Source organism: Camponotus floridanus, unplaced genomic scaffold (genome assembly GCF_003227725.1).
Source record: "Camponotus floridanus strain SB8 unplaced genomic scaffold, Cflo_v7.5 scaffold6, whole genome shotgun sequence".
NCBI classification, from domain to species: domain Eukaryota; kingdom Metazoa; phylum Arthropoda; class Insecta; order Hymenoptera; family Formicidae; genus Camponotus; species Camponotus floridanus.
In genome coordinates this window covers 4,116,159-4,134,270 of record NW_020229769.1, presented here as the reverse complement: position 1 = coordinate 4,134,270, position 18,112 = coordinate 4,116,159, and the positions used below count along the sequence as shown (strand labels likewise).

At 28.5% G+C, this 18,112-nt stretch overlaps 5 protein-coding genes across 6 annotated transcripts; 4 read left to right on the top strand and 1 right to left on the bottom strand.

Annotated features, from left to right (window-relative positions):
• LOC105251071 (40S ribosomal protein S21) lies at nt 1-1,295 on the top strand. Its single transcript, XM_011257583.3, has 4 exons — nt 1-188; nt 284-343; nt 706-841; nt 1,133-1,295. The coding sequence occupies exons 2-4, from the start codon at nt 294-296 to the stop codon at nt 1,196-1,198; spliced, it is 252 nt and encodes an 83-aa protein (XP_011255885.1). The 5' UTR covers nt 1-188; nt 284-293; the 3' UTR covers nt 1,199-1,295.
• Nucleotides 1,296-3,495: 2,200 nt separating this feature from the next.
• Nucleotides 3,496-10,730, bottom strand: LOC105251072 (TBC1 domain family member 9). Its single transcript, XM_011257584.3, has 19 exons — nt 10,438-10,730; nt 9,318-9,484; nt 8,658-8,831; nt 8,479-8,575; nt 8,183-8,372; nt 7,993-8,069; nt 7,839-7,895; nt 7,559-7,763; nt 7,272-7,480; nt 6,893-7,182; nt 6,614-6,817; nt 6,036-6,367; nt 5,752-5,907; nt 5,478-5,663; nt 5,212-5,400; nt 4,706-4,871; nt 4,289-4,624; nt 4,018-4,136; nt 3,496-3,936 (listed from the first exon to the last, which is right to left on the bottom strand). Exons 1-19 carry the CDS (start codon nt 10,479-10,481, stop codon nt 3,718-3,720), a joined length of 3,417 nt encoding a protein of 1,138 aa, XP_011255886.3. The 5' UTR covers nt 10,482-10,730; the 3' UTR covers nt 3,496-3,717.
• A 758-nt stretch (nt 10,731-11,488) lies between these two features.
• LOC105251073 (KIF1-binding protein homolog) lies at nt 11,489-13,559 on the top strand. Its single transcript, XM_011257585.3, has one exon. The coding sequence runs from the start codon at nt 11,543-11,545 to the stop codon at nt 13,376-13,378; it is 1,836 nt and encodes a 611-aa protein (XP_011255887.1). The 5' UTR covers nt 11,489-11,542; the 3' UTR covers nt 13,379-13,559.
• Nucleotides 13,560-14,060: 501 nt separating this feature from the next.
• Nucleotides 14,061-16,273, top strand: LOC105251074 (acyl carrier protein, mitochondrial). Of its 2 annotated transcripts, XM_020027450.2 has the most exons (4): nt 14,061-14,353; nt 15,172-15,288; nt 15,335-15,460; nt 15,944-16,273. In XM_020027450.2, the coding sequence occupies exons 1-4, from the start codon at nt 14,183-14,185 to the stop codon at nt 16,121-16,123; spliced, it is 594 nt and encodes a 197-aa protein (XP_019883009.1). In that variant the 5' UTR covers nt 14,061-14,182; the 3' UTR covers nt 16,124-16,273. The 2 variants fall into 2 exon arrangements, with proteins under 2 accessions (XP_019883009.1, XP_011255888.1); XM_011257586.3 differs by lacking the exon at nt 15,172-15,288 and having other exon boundaries at nt 14,069-14,353.
• Nucleotides 16,274-16,873: 600 nt separating this feature from the next.
• LOC105251075 (RIP-like protein) lies at nt 16,874-18,083 on the top strand. The gene is made up of 3 exons (XM_011257589.2): nt 16,874-17,073; nt 17,379-17,613; nt 17,725-18,083. The coding sequence occupies exons 1-3, from the start codon at nt 16,975-16,977 to the stop codon at nt 18,054-18,056; spliced, it is 666 nt and encodes a 221-aa protein (XP_011255891.1). The 5' UTR covers nt 16,874-16,974; the 3' UTR covers nt 18,057-18,083.
• The last annotated feature ends 29 nt before the right edge of the window (nt 18,084-18,112 follow it).

The following is an 18,112-nucleotide window of genomic DNA, read 5'->3' as shown; positions in this document are numbered from 1 at the left end:
AAGATATAATATAGACCATTATTATATTAATCTTAAAAATTCGAAATGATGCATCTCTATTTTTTTTTTAATATTGATCTCTATTTTTTTAAATATTTATCTCTCCGCTGATGAAGCACCATTGATCATCAAATGTACCCGGTGGTCTTTTCGTTTGGTAGCCATATTGAGAAAAAGTCACGCCGATAGTAAGCGAGAAATATTTGCTAAATAATTGACGAAGCTGTATTTTTTCACATAGAGAAAGAATATATTAATTGTTCGTATTACGATATTATTACAGATATTAAAAAATGGAGAACGATTTGGGAACTCTGGTCGACTTGTACATCCCACGAAAATGGTAAGACACGTGTGTATTTCAATTACAAGTTATTTTTTGTAAATTTTATAGAACATGAATATGAAATTTTCTATTGAAATATTTAACTAATAATAAAAATATTTAGTCGACGCAATTTTCTTTTTCTATTTAAAATCAATTTTAAGATGTGCAGTAAATAATTTGCGATCTATAAAGTGAGGTTAAATGTATACTAAACTACAGTGTCAAATTTTCCAGGAATTTAGTTTCTTTAGCAGATTATGCTTGTACTTAATATTTTATATATAGCAAATAAAATGTGTTTATAGAAAAATAAAAAAATGATATAAAAGTGCATAAAATTACCTAGAAAATACATTGAAGGTATTTCTGCGTTACAGCTCTGCGAGCAATCGCATCATTCATGCCAAGGATCATGCGTCGATACAGTTGACGTTGGCTGATGTAGATCCAGAAACTGGACGCATGACTGACACACATAAGATGTATGCAATCTGTGGAGCAATCCGTCGTATGGTATATATTTATTTGTATATATCTGTATACACAAACAATTATTAATAGTACATAAATAATTACTTAATTAATAGTATTATTTTGGTAAAACATTATCAACCAAAAAACATATTATTTATAAATTATGATATTTAAATTATAAATTATAATATTTAAATATAAATTATAATATTTAAATTATAATATTATTCAATTATATAAATCAAATATTTTATTACAATATTGATGCAAATTTACAATAACTTCTTTATAATAATGAAATCAAATAATACATTAAACTTATATTTACAGGGTGAATCAGATGATTGTTTAGTGCGATTGACAAAGAAAGATGGACTTTTACCAAAAAATTTCTAATATAATTATATGACCAATTATAATTTTCAATAAACTTAAAGAAAAAAATCTTTTTTGTTATATTCTTCTTGAATTTGAAATTCCATCTATATGAATCACATTATAACATTTAATACTTATATTTAATACTTATATTAAACATTTAATACTTATATTTGCAAAAATAATATAAAAGATATTTCAAAAATGAAGTTTTATAAAAAGAATTTATATATATATGTAATCTCTTTTTGTTTTAATAAGTGCCCTTATTTATTGAAAATGATAAAATTTCAAGTATATTCGCTATACATCTCATTTTATTGAAAATAACAAATATATATTATGGAAAAAATTGAAAAATTAGCTATTAAAGTTTTAAACATTATATAAAGAGATTTCCCTAAAAATTGGAATATAAATTTTTAAGATATATATAGGCAACTTTTAAATTTTTTTCATTTGACTCATTTAAATGAGACAAATCGTCTCCATAGATGTATATTGTATATATAATTATATGACATTTATTGAATATTTTTATACATACAATTATAAGTATGAAATATCTATATGTACATATAATACATCCATATAACAAGACTTGTATATGTCAGATGCCATATTATCGCTCGCGAGTCACATTAAAAATTATGCTCGTGTGAATATATATTCTCCAGTTATATAAAAATAAAAATTATCACTAAAGTGTATATTATAATGTTGTGCCATATACAAGTGGAACTGACTATTCTTAATAAATTGTAATCGATCAAACTCTCTATAGCTACACAAAAATCCCTTTTTATCTGGTATAGACCAAAATTATCAAATTTTATTGCCCTAAATTACTGTAAATATTTTAAAAATTCCTTAAAGAACAAACAGTTCAATATTTTTAGGCAACGAATTTTTACAATGCAATTTGCTGTAATTATTATCATCTAAAACTTTTCGTATTAACTTCATTATTAACTTAGATATACATTTCTTTAAAGTTAGAGAAAGATTAAAGAAGAATAGACTAAAAAACTTTTGATCATAGTTTAAATTCAGAAAAATCTTTTCTGATTAATTCTTTTTCTCATTAGTTATCTTAAATTTATACTTCATATAACTAAAAATTCACAAATCTTGATATTTTGAAATTTTTTATAAATAAATCAGAAATTTGTAATGGAAGGCAACATTTAGAGAGTTTTCAAATAATACTGCATATCAAAATTGCTTATCTCATTTTGTTATCTCATTTTATGCAATTAAATTTTTATTATTTATATATATTGTTCATAGAATAATTTTTGAAATATATAATTTTAATTGCATATACTTTTAAAAAATTCTGAGTTATGATTAAATGAGTCATAAAAGGTATTTTGCTTTATTTTATTCACTTGACATAAAATATAGCATATTCTTCCATGTTTGATGTATTTGCATATTATCTTTTTCCTTGTTTTGTTAGAATTTTTATCATGATATAGGAAATTTATAACATTAAAATGTTACAAGATAATTCTTGCAATGCTCGTAATTTTGTTATAAATATGTAAGTATATATATAAAACTTTTTAATCTTTAATTCTATATTTAATATTTTTTCACTTATTTTCATATAATAGCTAAGCAAATAATACTTGAATAATATGTCATATGTAATATTTGTACATAAAGTTTAATGTTTAACATTCTAAAGCAAAATTTGGAATAATAAACGTATATAAGTAAATAGCTAATAATATATATCCAATATTTTTTATCATATATGTTACATTCTTTTTAATTATTATCTTTGTAATTATTTGATATATTTAAACAATAATATAATATGTTTGGAAAAGCGCATTTAATACATATATGTCACTTTAATATTAAATATTTGAAAATTTTCATTACTTATACATAATCTTAAAATAATGGAACTGGTTTCAAACTTTTACCCTGAGTATTCACTATTAACGCATCTCGTTACATATTTCTATCAGATATATAATTAATGAAATAGGCCAATATATATATATATATATATATATATATATATATATATATATATATATATACATATACTAAATGTATATCTTCTTGAAAAATTTTTCAAAATTAATAAAATTATCATTGTTGATACTATAATAGATAGATCATATTTTAAGGATTATATTTTATGTGTATTTTGGAATATGGCTAAATCTGTCTTATAAAAGAAAATATTAGAAATTACTAAAAAAAACAAACTTAATGCTATATATAATTTTATTTTTTTTTTAAAAAAAGATGTTTATCAAAAATATTCATCAATAAAAATTAAAAAATAATTGCACAAATCTTGATGTATATCTTTTTTTGATCATAAATATCACTTAAATATTGTCACTCGTGCATATAAGTTTCATTTCAAATTAAAATTCATTTTCCAAATAATAATATAGGAGTATGTTTTTCTTAAACAATTTCTATTTTCTCTTTTGTCAATTTGTTTAAGAGCCAATCATATGTGAAAAATATATAGATATTATGTTCTCTTACACATTGATTACCATATGTCATCCATTTAGGGTTGGAGTGTCTGATAAAGAATGAACTCGATTGAATCTACGATTTTTCAGTGTCGCCATAGCTTCCATAAGATTAGTTCGTTTACTAAAGAAATCCACTATTGCCTGACCTGTTAAAGCGGATGCCAAAAATTGTTCAACAGTTATCGACCAATCGGGGTCAGCAGACGACGCTATACTCGATGGATTTCCATTACGGTCAGGTGACTAAAAAACAAGCACCGAATAAGTAAATTTACTATTGTAATAAAAAATATTAATTGCCAATACAATTAAAAATATATATACCCTTTCGATATCTGAAGAAGTTTGAGCTGCGGAAGCAGCTAAAAGCAAGCTATCGTCAGATTCTTCTCTTTCCACATAAAATTTCTTACCAACATCTCCTAATTGAAGCAGAAGGGTACCTGTGATTTTTAAATTATTTGATTATAATTAATGTATAGTGTTTAATTAATTAATAATATTTAACGAAACAAGAACTTTATATATATATATATATATATATATATATATATATATATATATATATATATAGATAGATAGATAGATGATTTACCTATGGAAGCGATACAATGATACGTCTCTTGTTCTTCGGGCTGCGCGGGAAACATATCATAAAGAGTTTTCCATAAGGCTATAAAATGTCTTTGAGACATTTTTGGCACAGTTTTGAGATCCAATGGACTGTCCTTCGACGCTATCATCGAGCGCAAGCTACCCATGCTTTGAACTTCCCATGATTGATCTCCCTGCTGGCTGGTTAAGCTCGTAGATCGTGATAAAGTGCCCATAGTCGGCTCTTCCGCCACACTAATTGGCATTTCCAATGAAGCTACACTCTGCTCCATGCTGTCGAAGAAGTCTGTAGCTTCCGCTGCTACTTCGGCTCCATCTAATCAATTAGTAGCAATATATGTATAACATATATATAAATAAGAAGTGCCACACCGTTAGAAAAATATTGAATATTCACCTGCCGAATGTGTCGGTGACTCGAAATCGGCAGGCGTAAGAAGCGGTGGCAAATGCAATGTATACAACAGCTTTAATCTTTGTGTCAGATCAGCTGTCGCTGTCATTCCTATAGCCTGCACTAGTTCCCGGAAATTTAACAAACCGTCGCGATTACGGTCCAGCAACTAAAAGAGTATTTTTAGATGACTATCGATTATACTGGATTATATTATTAATTTTATATTGCTTGTAATTACACTTAGTACGAAAGGCGCGCAAAAATCTAAGTTATAAAAGCAATCTCTTACATATAAACATGTATATATCCTCTCGAAAATTGATTGCAAAAATATATGTATGCGATTATCGTCGTATAATGAATGGCGATTTCAGATAAAACGCGTTGCAGTTGAAGAGTTAATTCTTATAAAATATAAAATTTTTGAACAAACAGCTTGAATTATGCAAAAGTTTACATTGATATTAATTAAATCAAAATTGATTTATTTGGAAAGCTGAACTTACACGGAATAATCGAGCGGAGAGAGATTCAGCCTGAGTGCACTTTCCCCATGGAGACAGGCCACCGAATAATATTCTGAATAAATCAAAATCTACTTTATACGCTTCGTATGGCGGTTGAGTTGGATCGTAACGATCAGGTTCAGATTTTCGTTGACTCATTAGCTCTTCTCTTACTAAGCTTAATAATTCCTGTAAGTACATCTCATATAATAATTCAAGTATTTGTGATTACGTTCTAAAATTAGTTTATATAAAATATAATTTACCTGTAACTCTTCTTGTTTCATATATTTATCAACAATAACACTTCTAATTACATTCTTTTCAATTCCATCTTCAAGACTTTGAACTACCCTAAGTCTATGCTTCAGGCGCAATCTTTCTATCCAACCGATTGTCAAGGTTCCATATCTCGAATATGCTTCATAAATTAATGTTTGGATGGATATACTCTGCAATAATAAATATATTTTAGTTATATTATATTTTTATACAATTATGTTAGACACAAAATAAAATATGTATTATATATTTTCTTGCCTTATTGGGTAATGTGCTATCAACTGGTCGAGGAAATATTGGGCCTTCATCATTATAAACACCACCAAGATAATCTGTCAACAATTGCATAGCCTCTCCATCATCGCGACAACTAAGTAATTTGTCTTGATTCCATTCCAATACTGTCAATGCTATCTGATAAAAAAATATATATTTATTTTAAATGTTACAATAATTTAATAAATGAAAAAGAAAGAAAAGAGACCTTATTTTTTAAAGATATATTATGTTACAAGTTGTATTCACCTTGTTAAATTTCTTACCTGAAAAATAACTTTTGCTCCATCATAAAAGAAACAATCCATAATATTCACGGCGCTACTTGTTGGCATGACGCTCAAAAATATAGTTAAAAACCAAGATAACGAGATAACTTTAATTAGGCCGAGCTCTTGTAACTTGGCATGTAAAATTGGCAAATGCTCAGCAGCCAATTCTTCTAAAAGACCTTGGTCAACGAGAGCACCGACTACTCTCCGATCGTAGTAATCAGGTAGTAATGACTCACAGACGTTGCATAACTGCCAGAATGCTGATTCCTCAGAACAATAGATTAGCAAGACTGAGGCCACTATATTCATTGCTTGACAATAACCTGCAAGAGGATTTATGAAAAATTCTTAACACATATGAATTTGCTATTCGCAAGTGGCATTAAATTATATAAAATTATTTCTGAACATCAAATGTGTTAAAAAATATTTTTTACTTTAAAAATATTAATTCTCGATAGATTAATATTTTATATATATATATATAATTTTATAATTAAAATTGAAATAGTTTAGTTATGTGTTAAGTTTTATATTAATACATCATGAAGAGACAAAAAATATTTTACCAATCTGAGGATTTCGCCATGCATAAGCGGAAAGCACTCTTCGCAGCGCGCTGATTCCAGTATCGGACTGAAAAGCAGGATGTTCTGGTAACGATCTATGCAAATCCCTTTCAATTTCTTCGTTTGCTTGACATGATTTTCCGAGAGCTTGTTCGACAAGTGATTTATATAAATCTGGATTCATTGCCTTTTCATTTAAAGCACCTGTAACAAAATATATTTTATGTATTGGAGAAAATTTACAATATTATCTGATATAACGAATCACTTATATTTTACCAGAAAAGGTGAGCCAAACTTCTCCTCTAAGAGATGGTGGTATTCCTTGAATAATAAGTTTCGATGTTTCCCTAGTTCTATACATTGTTATTCCCCTTCCATATTCTGCAAAATGAAGCTCCCATTGTTTTTCTTTAGCTTCTTGTTTTAACGCAGCTTCAGGGGACAATGGAGCTTTGAAAAGCGTCATTAATGGCGGTTGAGGTTTCCAGTGTTCTACAGGTTTCACTTCTTCGCAGTTGCTAATGTTACTATTCGAGGAATTCGATGTACATATGTTATCTTTAGCTCTATAATAAAGCATGTAACAAGATTACAATTCTTATATTTATATTTCATATTGGCTAAAAAATAACAAACTAATGTAATGTAAACATACATATAATTGAGTTTGGATTTTGCTAGGAGCTCGGAGATTTTTTGTACAACGAAATCTCTATCATGTATTTGAGCGAATAGAAATGATGAACGCGCTGTCGTAACCAGTATTGACTTATCCGCTCCTGTACTAGACTGATTTTCCGCTGGTTCCACAAGTGTTACTTCTCTCAGAGGTATAACTAAACTGACTATACTGAATCTGCTTATCTACATAAATGTAAATATATAAAAAATAAATATTATAATTAATTTAATCCTTATATTACATTTTATCAAGATATTTACCCTACTATCAAAGCACAGATAATTTTGGGATAAGTATATTTTTCCCCTGACATATCTCTTATTGTATGGAGTCCAAAGGCTTGCGTCGATGCTACCATCTAACTTTTCAATCCCTGGCAACCTAAATTGAAGTCTATATGCTTCCGAATGTGCTCGTGCATCAAGATCCCTCTTCAAGAAAGATGGTTTCTTAGGTACATTTTTGCTAAATTAAAAATTAATTCAATGTTTATTTTAATTCAATTTGTTAAAAAGAAATCTAATCATGTACAAAATATACCTTAATTTATTCAATAAATCTCTATCTTCATTGAATCCACTTTTTTCATCAATGAGTCTGAAAAAAATACGAATAAAAATCGATATTAGAATAGAATACAAAGATAAATATTTGTTTAAATATTTTACATTATATATTAGAAATAATAAAATACCTTTTCATAGCAATATTGGTTAGTTGTTCCATTAATGAATATGTTTCAGATTTATGTAAAAACATGGAAAAATAATGCTACAACACAGAAGAAAGAATATTGAAGCTGATTGACTGCCAAGTTATATATATCATATACATATAATAATAACATATAGAAATATAAAGAAATGCATTATATTAATATCTACCTCTTTATTGTCACGCGTTACAACACGTATACTGTCTGGAACTAGAAGGGAGTAAGTTTTGCTCAATTCAGTAATGTCTGTCCATCTTACAATCAATTTTGTTTCTCTTGCAAATATATAAGCATAAAAGCACATGTGATTTACAGACAAATAGAGCCATCCCTGTCTGGGAAATCGAGATTTCCAGTAACTAAAAGAAAAATATATCGTTTAATAATTTAACTCAAAATTATATACATATATTTTTTCAATACTATATTTTTATATAATTTTTGTTTAATTTCAAGTTTAAATACCTGCATGAATAATAATTGACCAATTTGTCTTCTTTGGGTACATTGAACAATTGATGGAATTTAAAAGATACAGTTTTAAAAGATTCTGGATCTTCTTCTGCAAACAATATTAATATTCGATTTATGTACATGTACAATCACATTCTTACATGAATTCATATAACAATTAATGATTTTACCATCTGCAAATTGAGAATCTGGAGTGCTATTTGCTATTATGGATTGGATTTTGCAACAAACGAATTCTGTTATCTCTTCCTCAGTATCAAACGATGTGAGCGTAGTCATTAAATTTGTATGAAGCCATTCCCAATCTTGCAAAATCTCTTCACGAGTTAGAGAACATGCCACCTCTATAAAATTTCAATATAAAAAAAGAGACATTAATTATTAAAATATTCAAACTACTTAAAAAGATTTATCTAATTTCTTATTGTCATCAGTATATAAATATAAAACTAAGCATAAATAATAGAAAATATTGAAATTATAGTCTTCCAACATCTACTTTTTACAGCTGACATTTGTTTATGCTAATGCAAACTGTTATCAATTACTGCGCTATCATTACTCCTAAAACAATATTTGCATATTTGTTGCATATTGCTTTTGGTTTTATATTTTTTAAATCTTGTGTATAATATATATATAGAAATACTATAATAACAATTATACACAATTATGTATTTTGATTAAAATTATATATGTAATAAATTATTTCTTTTTTCTCTTAATTTTTTTTTTATTATCCTTTTCTAAAATATTTTATATATTTTATCTATGAACTATAATTTTGAAAATATATTATAAAATATATAATTTCAATTATAATACATTACCCCAATAAACTTCTGATGATGGTGTTTGATGAAGAATCCTAAAAGGTGGTGGTTTAGTGTCGAAGACACTGTCCAATGTACCAACCAATATAGAAGTAAGACCTTTGGTTTTCCCATGTCCTTTGCGACGTTGTAAAACAAAATATACAGTTGCTTGCTCAGTAATCCTATATTGCAAAATAATAAGTAACTCTATTTTATTTATATTTTAATTATATACATTAATTAAATATATCTCACAACATTCCAAAAAAATAAACAGTCCTCAAAATAATTAATATTGTGCATAATAATAGTGTATGTATCATATTTTAAATTAATTAAAATAAAGAAATTTATTTCCAATAAATATCTAATAGCTACAAAAATAACTAATATCATAGATAAAATTAACTAAAGTTAGAGAAGATAAAAATTGACTCATCTATAAAAAGTGATTCTTCTATAAAAATTGACTGATCTATAAAAAATAATAGTATGATAGTATATACGATTTAATTTAAATAAACAATCCTACAACACTTCTCCTTTTTAGCATATATTGCAATTAATTATTATTAATCATAATTAATAAGATTTATTAACAATTATTGTTATTAATCATAGTTATTTTATTAATATCTATTATGAGTATATTAATTGTTATTGAGACACTTGAAGATACGTATTGATTCCAGTATCGCCGCTTATCAAGCATGAGCAGATACTTGCGTGACCAGAAATGGTATTAAATTTAAAATATATACATATATTTAATATGTTTTTCGTTATTAATGTTAACAATATAATTTCGTTACGATGTTATGTTAATGAGTGATAATATTTCCCCCTTATCTTAAAGAAACAAAGAATAAATTTGCGCCAATAAATAACGATTAATTAACAATGTCGAATCGCGACGCGATAAAAAGTCACGCAATGTTTGATCTCTCGAAAGCTGTCTTTTGACACAATGTAAACATTCGGAGGAGTTGCGCCACTGACAAGCTCGTCGATCGTTGTTTAATGATCTGTCCAGGTTTTCAAAATCGCTACAATAATCGACAATTTGATACAATAATCGACGATGTTGCCAGTCGCAATATAATCAGGAACACGCGTAAAGCCTATGTGACTTTACCAGAATGCGTTGGCGAGCAACACCTCTTGTGGCTTCACCCACATATCGACCAATGTCGTCGACGAAGTACATATGGCACTGACGAGACAACGCGACACGCGCGCACTTTATTCGCGATCTTGTCCGTAAAAATCGTCGTTCGTCTCGTGACGAAAGGAAATATTCGCGACGGAGCGAAAAAAAAATATCCTCGCCACCAAGATAAACACCAACTGCGTGACGACAGACAGATTATCCCTGTTCGCGACCGTCATCAGCTGCTCTGCGAGGGATACACGCTTGCCACGCGACGACGGCCAAATGTCACTACACGGAGATATATCGTTATCAGTGTCACTGATATCGCTCGAAATTTTCATTTAAATTCCGATATTCAAAATCCTATGATGTAAAGCGTATTGTCAAATAAACACCAAGACACTTCAATTTCGTGAAGTATATTGCATGCTATATAGATGCGTGAATATTTTTAAAAAACAGGATAGGATAAATGTAAATTTTATAAAATTAACACGTTATGAATAAACAAAAAATTTGTATATTAATAGTTTAAGAAAAATTTCATAAATTTTGCACCTCTCTCTGGGCAAAATTTTATAGTTGGAGTAGCGCTGCATTAGCAGCCAATCGGCACGCCCGATGAATTCGTGCTCAAATGTAATACCCTTATTCGTACCTTATAACAACAAAATACTGAAAAAATTGGAGAGAGCAAACGACTATTTAACAATAAAACAACAAGTGTGTTTTATTCCAATAATATTGTTAAGATTCCGTGTTTCGAATTGTCTATTATTAATAAGACAGGAATATAAATTAATATTGGTAAGGTTATGCATAATAATTATCAATTATCTCTCAATAGTTTCCACAAAATAATATTTAAATGTTCAAAATATTTGATATTTATGAATGTATAAAATTTATTTTTGTTATTAGGTACTACAATAGCCATATGATTATAACTGATATATGCCATCTTGAATATTTCTAAGATAAATTTAAAATAAAATCTGGATATAAAATCTTTACTTTTATTGACCATTCTAAGAAAAAAAATTCAAAGGATATAAAATATTAAAAGCTATATTTTTTTGGTCATATTATGTCTGATAAGAAAATGGATAATAGTGAAGTAACTGACAAGAAAATGGATAAAAGTGAAGTAACTGATTTTCGACAATTGTGGGTAAAAGAGAAATATCAAGAAGTTCAAGCATTAATAAACAAACACGAAGTAAAGTGTGATTCGAATCAACTTTATGAAAAAAAATGTAAAGCCATAGAAATTTTATTGGAGATACTAGATGTGCTTACTAAAGAGACTTTTTGTACTGTAACGATTGCAATAACTCACTTAAACATAGGCATCTTACAAGCTGATGTACAAGATATAGAAATTGCCAAAGAATATTTCATGAGGTGTATCGATTTGTTAGAAGAGTGCAAATTGACACCCGAGGGCATTTTACCAGTTATAATTGCCAACAATCAAATGGGTATAGTTTATGCGCAACAGCGCTCCTATCAGAAGGCTAGAGATTATCTAGAGCAGGCAGAGAGTATATACATTAAGTTTACAGAATATGTTCGACTTGATCCTGTTCATATGGTAACCATCATGGGTATTGAAGAAATAGAGGGTGACTTAAGCGCTAAGAATGTTCTCGAGAAACTCCACACATTAACATTGTATTATTTAGCACAGGTGTGCCGTGAGCTAGATGACAAGTGTAATTTTGCATTATATTGTCACAGAACACTGAGCAAACAATTAAGCCAAAATAAAATAACACAAGATTTGGATTATATCGACTGGGCTTTAAATGCTGCGACAATATCTCAATATTTTATAGAAAATGACAAATTTCCACAAGCAAGGCATCATCTAGCTGCAGCATCCTGTGTATTAGAAAAATATTCAGAGACTTTTAAAGCAAAAGACACTGAAGAAATAAGTGAGGACATGCAGAAGTCTGCAGAATATGAAAATTACTGTCATAGATCAGCAGACATTGCTAGATGCTGGGCAAAATACGGTATTGCTCTTTTGAGTACATCTAAGGAAAGATTAATGAAAAAAGCTGAGCAAGAAGATGAAATAAACAATTCAAAACATGAAGTTTCCAATGAGGATTGCAAATATTCTCATGCAAGCGAAGCCACAGAAAATCCAAAATTTGTAGATTTAGAACCAGAATTGGAAGTAATTACTAGTGAAATCACAGATAAGTATCTATTGGATTTTGATGATGCTAAACCAGTGTTCTTAAATGTTCGGAAGTGGTTAAACAAGGCAAAGCAATATTATAGTTTTGAGAATCATGCATCAGATTATGCGTGTATTGCGCAAGATATATCTCAAGCATACAAGTATTTGGCATTTTACGAAGAGAACGAAGACAGACAAGCAAAGATGCACAAAAGACGTATAGACACTCTGGAGGAAGTCAGTCAGGGATTAAGTCCACGATTTTATAGAAATATTTGTCGAGAAATTTGGCTTGAATTGGCGGAAACATATTCGAAGATCTTGGAGATAAAAATTGATCGTTTGCAAGCGCTCAATGATAAGCCGACGAATCAGATGATAGCAAAGATCGAACGCTTGGCAAGAAATAGCATAAAGCACTATCAGTTGTACGTGAATTCTTTGGAGATGAAAGAATCCAATGACGGCATTGCATCCTTCTCGCACAGCGATCTATATCAGGCGTTGTATTCTTATTTCCACATTGGAAGACTGTATAATAAGATTATAACTTCTGTCCCAGAACAAAAGATAGAAAACATAGAGAAAAGTTTAGAGGCATATTCGTTTGTTGCTAATTATTACGACAAGCATCCAGATATTCAAGAGGAATTTAAAAAATACGAATTTATAAAATTATCCAAGGAATTTGCCGATGTACTGCCGCTTACATTAGATAAATTGAGATAAATTTAATCAATTTTTTATTCTCCTTTTTTCTGTAATATATTCGTTTTAAAATGTAAAAAGATATTTTGTTATCGTTTTTCTTACATATGAAATACACGTGATGATTTTTTTAACAAGATTAAAAATGCATAAGACAATATGTATTCATGAAAGTATATGTTGAATTTTTTAAAGCTCACTTGTTATATATACATGCAACATAAGCGTAAAAATAATATCATTATGTTGTATACATAATTGTATGAATACAATTACAATTGCCATATATTAAATATTTCTAATATACTATGAAAGAAAATTATATTGCTTTTTTAATAGGTAACGAGCATATATTAAACTAGATTTGATTAACAATATAATACTATCAGTATAAAAATATAGAAAGATACTTGTTTTCAATAATTTATTCCTTATCACGTTTAAAATGTAAACTTATATATATAAATTTTTATAATAAATTCTATGTCTTTCTTTTATACAAACATATGTGTTTATTTCATACTATTTCAGATACTAATTACGTGCTTAATGTTGTATAAAAATATTAAATCGACAGTGACATTTGACGTCTATACATAAGAATTTTTAAACTTGCCGCGTTAATTATATTGCGTCATCACTTCTCGGCTGATAAGAATGATAAAGAGAAGTAGATGTCACTACGTGCTGCGAATATTCGCAGAAGATTCGTAACTCGTGGGATATCCGGAGGATCGCGACGATAGCGATATTGTTGCCAGAGCAGATCCGATCATAGAAAAGTTTCGTTGTTGCCACCGTTATTTCTCGTTCGCTCGTCGTGGGATGAAAATGGCATCTTTAACGTGCGCTCGTTTGTTAGCGAGAAACGTCGGCTGTCTCAGAAACTCGATCAACGGTCGATTGCGTTGTGCGAGCAGCACATTTATTCATGTAACGAGCAGAGACGAGCAGAGGTTGTTGCATTGCATCGCTCGAACCACGCTTGTACCCCAGGTAACGTACATCGTCCACGAGACGTGACACCCAAACCACGCGAATCTCTGCGCAGCGCGTTATTTTGTAAAATTATGTAATTCAAGACCTGACGTATTTATCGTGATACAGCGATGTCGAATCGGTTGATCGGAATCGTCGCGTATCTGGTTCATCGATCGGATGCAATTTTGTAAAAATTCGATAGATTCCTGTCGGCTTTAGTTGCGTTTCCTAATTCCTTAGGTTAAAGAAATCGATTTTACTCAGTTGCATTATATTTCCTGCGTTCCTAAGTAGAATAAGTATACACTTGATATTGCTAAAAGAAGATTGAAAACGATGCAAAATGTATCTAAATGTAAACACGTGTACGAATTCGAAATGTACATGTATGTATTGTGGAAAGAAAATATATTTGAGAAAATGCAAATGTAGAAAACGGAAGGATTAGAACTTAAAAATAAAATCTTTCAATTTACTAGTGATATTACTTGTCTAAAAATAATCATTTAAAATTTTGATGAAAAATATTTTTTATTCAATAATTTAATATTTGTTACTATTAAATTTATATACATACTTGATATTTATTATTTTTCTTATTTTCATATTGCAATCTATTTAATAAATTCTCTATCCTATATATCGTTATATATATCGTTATATATATCGTTATATATTTCTTATAAAATTTTATTATGTATGATACAACATGCAATCAGATTTTTATTTACAATGAAATATTTTTAATGCAAAATATGCAGTTTATTTTCTCTCATGAAATAATCTATATAAATAATAAAATGCCAAAGTTATTTAAATTATAATAAATTCAGGTGAAATGCAATCGTGGATATTGTCAAGATGTTAGAGCAAAACCAAAGTCAATTAAGGATATTGAAGAACGTGTATTGAAAGCTGTAGCTGCTTATAATAAAGACATCGAAGAAAAGGTTACATAAATATATATATAATCTTTTTATGGGAAAAATTTTACAGGGATTAAAGGACACACGCATCAAGCAAGTGCGCCACTACAGCCATGCGCCTCCGCTATCTCTTGACCTTATCGGTCAACGGGTGCTCTTGGTTCTGAAACTTTATGACAAAGTTGAAACCGCGAAGGTATCTACCAGAGATCATTTTCAATATATTCAATTGATAGATTGATAGTAAATTCAGTATAGTAGAGAAAGAGAGAGAAAATTGATATAATTTTCTAATGATAAGATATATATATTGCAATTTGCTAAAATATTTTGAAACATAGCTTTTCAAGATAAAGCAAAAAATAGTTGGTTAACACCTTGCTTGATCGTGGCGTCTGCATATATACTGACATGTGGATATAAACTTTATTAATCATTGTTAATTGAATATAATGATTATCACATATTAGAAAAATATAAAAATAAAGATATTTATTTTTCATTGTTTCTCAAAAAAATTATATATTATATATATTTATTTACTTATTTTGTGCATATTTAAAGACTTATTCTCTTTTCTATATTCAATTTAATTAGTCTTATTCTTAAGACACATGTCAGTTGTGCAGGAAGCCCATACATGTAATAAAATCCTAACAATATGTTTTATTTTTCTTAGCTGAGCTTGGAGTCACATTTTATGGATGATCTAGGGCTAGATTCTCTAGATCATGTGGAAATTATAATGGCGATGGAAGATGAATTTGGTTTTGAAATTCCAGACACGGATGCACAAAGGTTATTAAGACCCAAGGATATAGTGCGCTATATAGCGGATAAGAATGACGTGTACGAATAACACGCCTTATATTATTTATACTTGTTTAGTCAACATCTGCTGTTGTTTCGATTGGAAATAACAAATCAACGTCTTATTTTGCTGCTACCATTGTTTTTTCTGTATATAGACAAACCATCATAATGTGAATAAAACTTAAGCGAATTGTTAGATCGAATTTCTATTACATGAATATCCTAAAGAATTGTAAGATATAAGAAATTATATATATATATATATATATATATATATATATATATATATATGTGTTTATATGTGTGTGCATATATGCATATATAATATAATATATACACACATATGTATGCACATGTATATTTATGTAGCAATTTGTGATGGTATAATTAATGTTCCTTGCAATAATATTACATGTATTCCATATATATAGAATTCTGAATTCTTGAAACTGTAGTTAATTATCCATTTGTTATTTTAAAATGAATTTCTTAAGAAATATAATAGATTTTTCCTTATCGTTTATTTTTTTGACCTTTTTCAGAAATATGTATTATTTTTAATTTAATTATTTAATGATTTAAAAAATCAATGGTTTCAAATTATGTACTCTATATCTTAATAATGGTGTGTTGAAATACAATTTGTATTTTATATACTTAAATACATATTTAGACATTTTATCTTTTATACTGTGATGCTTCACAAATTTTTTTTTCATATTTTCTGAAATATTCTCGAAAACGCACACTTGCACACTATCTCTTTAAACGCGACTTGTAGAATGGCGCATGCGTGAGAAATATTGTATGGCGCTGAAGATTGATTTGATGTTCCTCTTCATGAGAAACAAAGTCATTGTATAAATTAATTTCATTTCGAGTCGGTATGATAAAATCATGGCGCTCAGTCCTACAATGACATCAAAATTAAAAAGCAGAGATTACGCAAATAAAATCAGACATGGTTCGCCCAAGTTACAGGAGGTGTTGCGAGAGGTTAGAAATTTAATGTTTATATTTTCAAAATTTTCAAACGGCACTAAGCATTGAAAAACAAGAGTTATGCATTTTTCATAAAATATTTTTTATATCTGTATTTTTATCGCAATATTTGAAGTTATCTTAAATAATATTAGTTTGGTTAAGTCCTTGATCCTAGAGAATCTATATAAATCTGTAAAAGAAAATTAGAATTAAAAGATTTAAGAATTATAAAAGAATAATTTTTGACATTTTTGTAGATATAAGTTTTGTTTTTATATTTTGGTGCAGATACTATTTGTTTTTTGATCTGTTTTTAGAAATGCCGCCAAAGATTACGAGAGAGGCGGAATCAGTTATTCAACAGACGTAGATTTGGTTTGCAACTCGATTCTATACAGATGCAAGATACATTGACGGAAATAATACGTCAAGAATTTAAGAACCTGGCAACATCAAATGATAATGGCATAAGCCTTACATTCAAAGAGATTGACGAACCCTTAAGTCAGGAAGAGGCGATTGAATTAGAAAATGAAATTGTTCGTGAAGAAGGTTTGATCATTATTATATTTCAGGAATTTGTGATAATATAATCAGTAGTAATTTGTTTATAATACTAAAATTGGCAGAAAGTATTTAATATTATTGTAAATTAATATATAGAAGAATGGATACTTCAAGAATATGAGAAATTTTCACATGATGAAATCAAATCTTATGTAATGTACGCTGATAACAAGGAGAAAGAAGTGTTCTGTCCTATATGCCAGAAAACCATATTAAAAGAAGAAAATAATGATGTATATTGTGCAACTTGTGGATTAAAATTAACAGGTCGTACTATACAAGAAGTAAAACAGTTAATTGATGAAAATATAAAAATTCATGCATTCAACTGTATCAGAGTACCAACATTCATGATAATGCCTGATAATAGTAATCTTGATTTATACCTAGTATGTCATGACTGTTCTACTTTAGCATTAATTTGTTAATTATTTAGGATTAATTACCGGTATTAATTTTTCGAAGTAAATTCAGAATTACTGAA

Coding starts and splice junctions, on each gene's coding strand:
- LOC105251073 (XM_011257585.3), top strand. CDS start 11,543: ATGTCTGATAAGAAAATGGATAATAGTGAAGTAACTGACAAGAAAATG.
- LOC105251074 (XM_020027450.2), top strand. CDS start 14,183: ATGAAAATGGCATCTTTAACGTGCGCTCGTTTGTTAGCGAGAAACGTC. Junction 15,289..15,334: donor ATAAAGACATCGAAGAAAAG/GTTACATAAATA, acceptor AAAATTTTACAG/GGATTAAAGGACACACGCAT. Junction 15,461..15,943: donor ACAAAGTTGAAACCGCGAAG/GTATCTACCAGA, acceptor TATTTTTCTTAG/CTGAGCTTGGAGTCACATTT.
- LOC105251072 (XM_011257584.3), bottom strand. CDS start 10,481: ATGTGGGTGAAGCCACAAGAGGTGTTGCTCGCCAACGCATTCTG. Junction 8,373..8,478: donor GTCAATTATTATTCATGCAG/GTATTTAAACTT, acceptor TTTTTCTTTTAG/TTACTGGAAATCTCGATTTC. Junction 5,664..5,751: donor ATAGCACATTACCCAATAAG/GCAAGAAAATAT, acceptor TTATTATTGCAG/AGTATATCCATCCAAACATT.
- LOC105251075 (XM_011257589.2), top strand. CDS start 16,975: ATGGCGCTCAGTCCTACAATGACATCAAAATTAAAAAGCAGAGATTAC. Junction 17,074..17,378: donor TACAGGAGGTGTTGCGAGAG/GTTAGAAATTTA, acceptor ATCTGTTTTTAG/AAATGCCGCCAAAGATTACG. Junction 17,614..17,724: donor TGAAATTGTTCGTGAAGAAG/GTTTGATCATTA, acceptor ATTAATATATAG/AAGAATGGATACTTCAAGAA.
- LOC105251071 (XM_011257583.3), top strand. CDS start 294: ATGGAGAACGATTTGGGAACTCTGGTCGACTTGTACATCCCACGAAAA. Junction 344..705: donor TTGTACATCCCACGAAAATG/GTAAGACACGTG, acceptor TCTGCGTTACAG/CTCTGCGAGCAATCGCATCA. Junction 842..1,132: donor GTGGAGCAATCCGTCGTATG/GTATATATTTAT, acceptor TTATATTTACAG/GGTGAATCAGATGATTGTTT.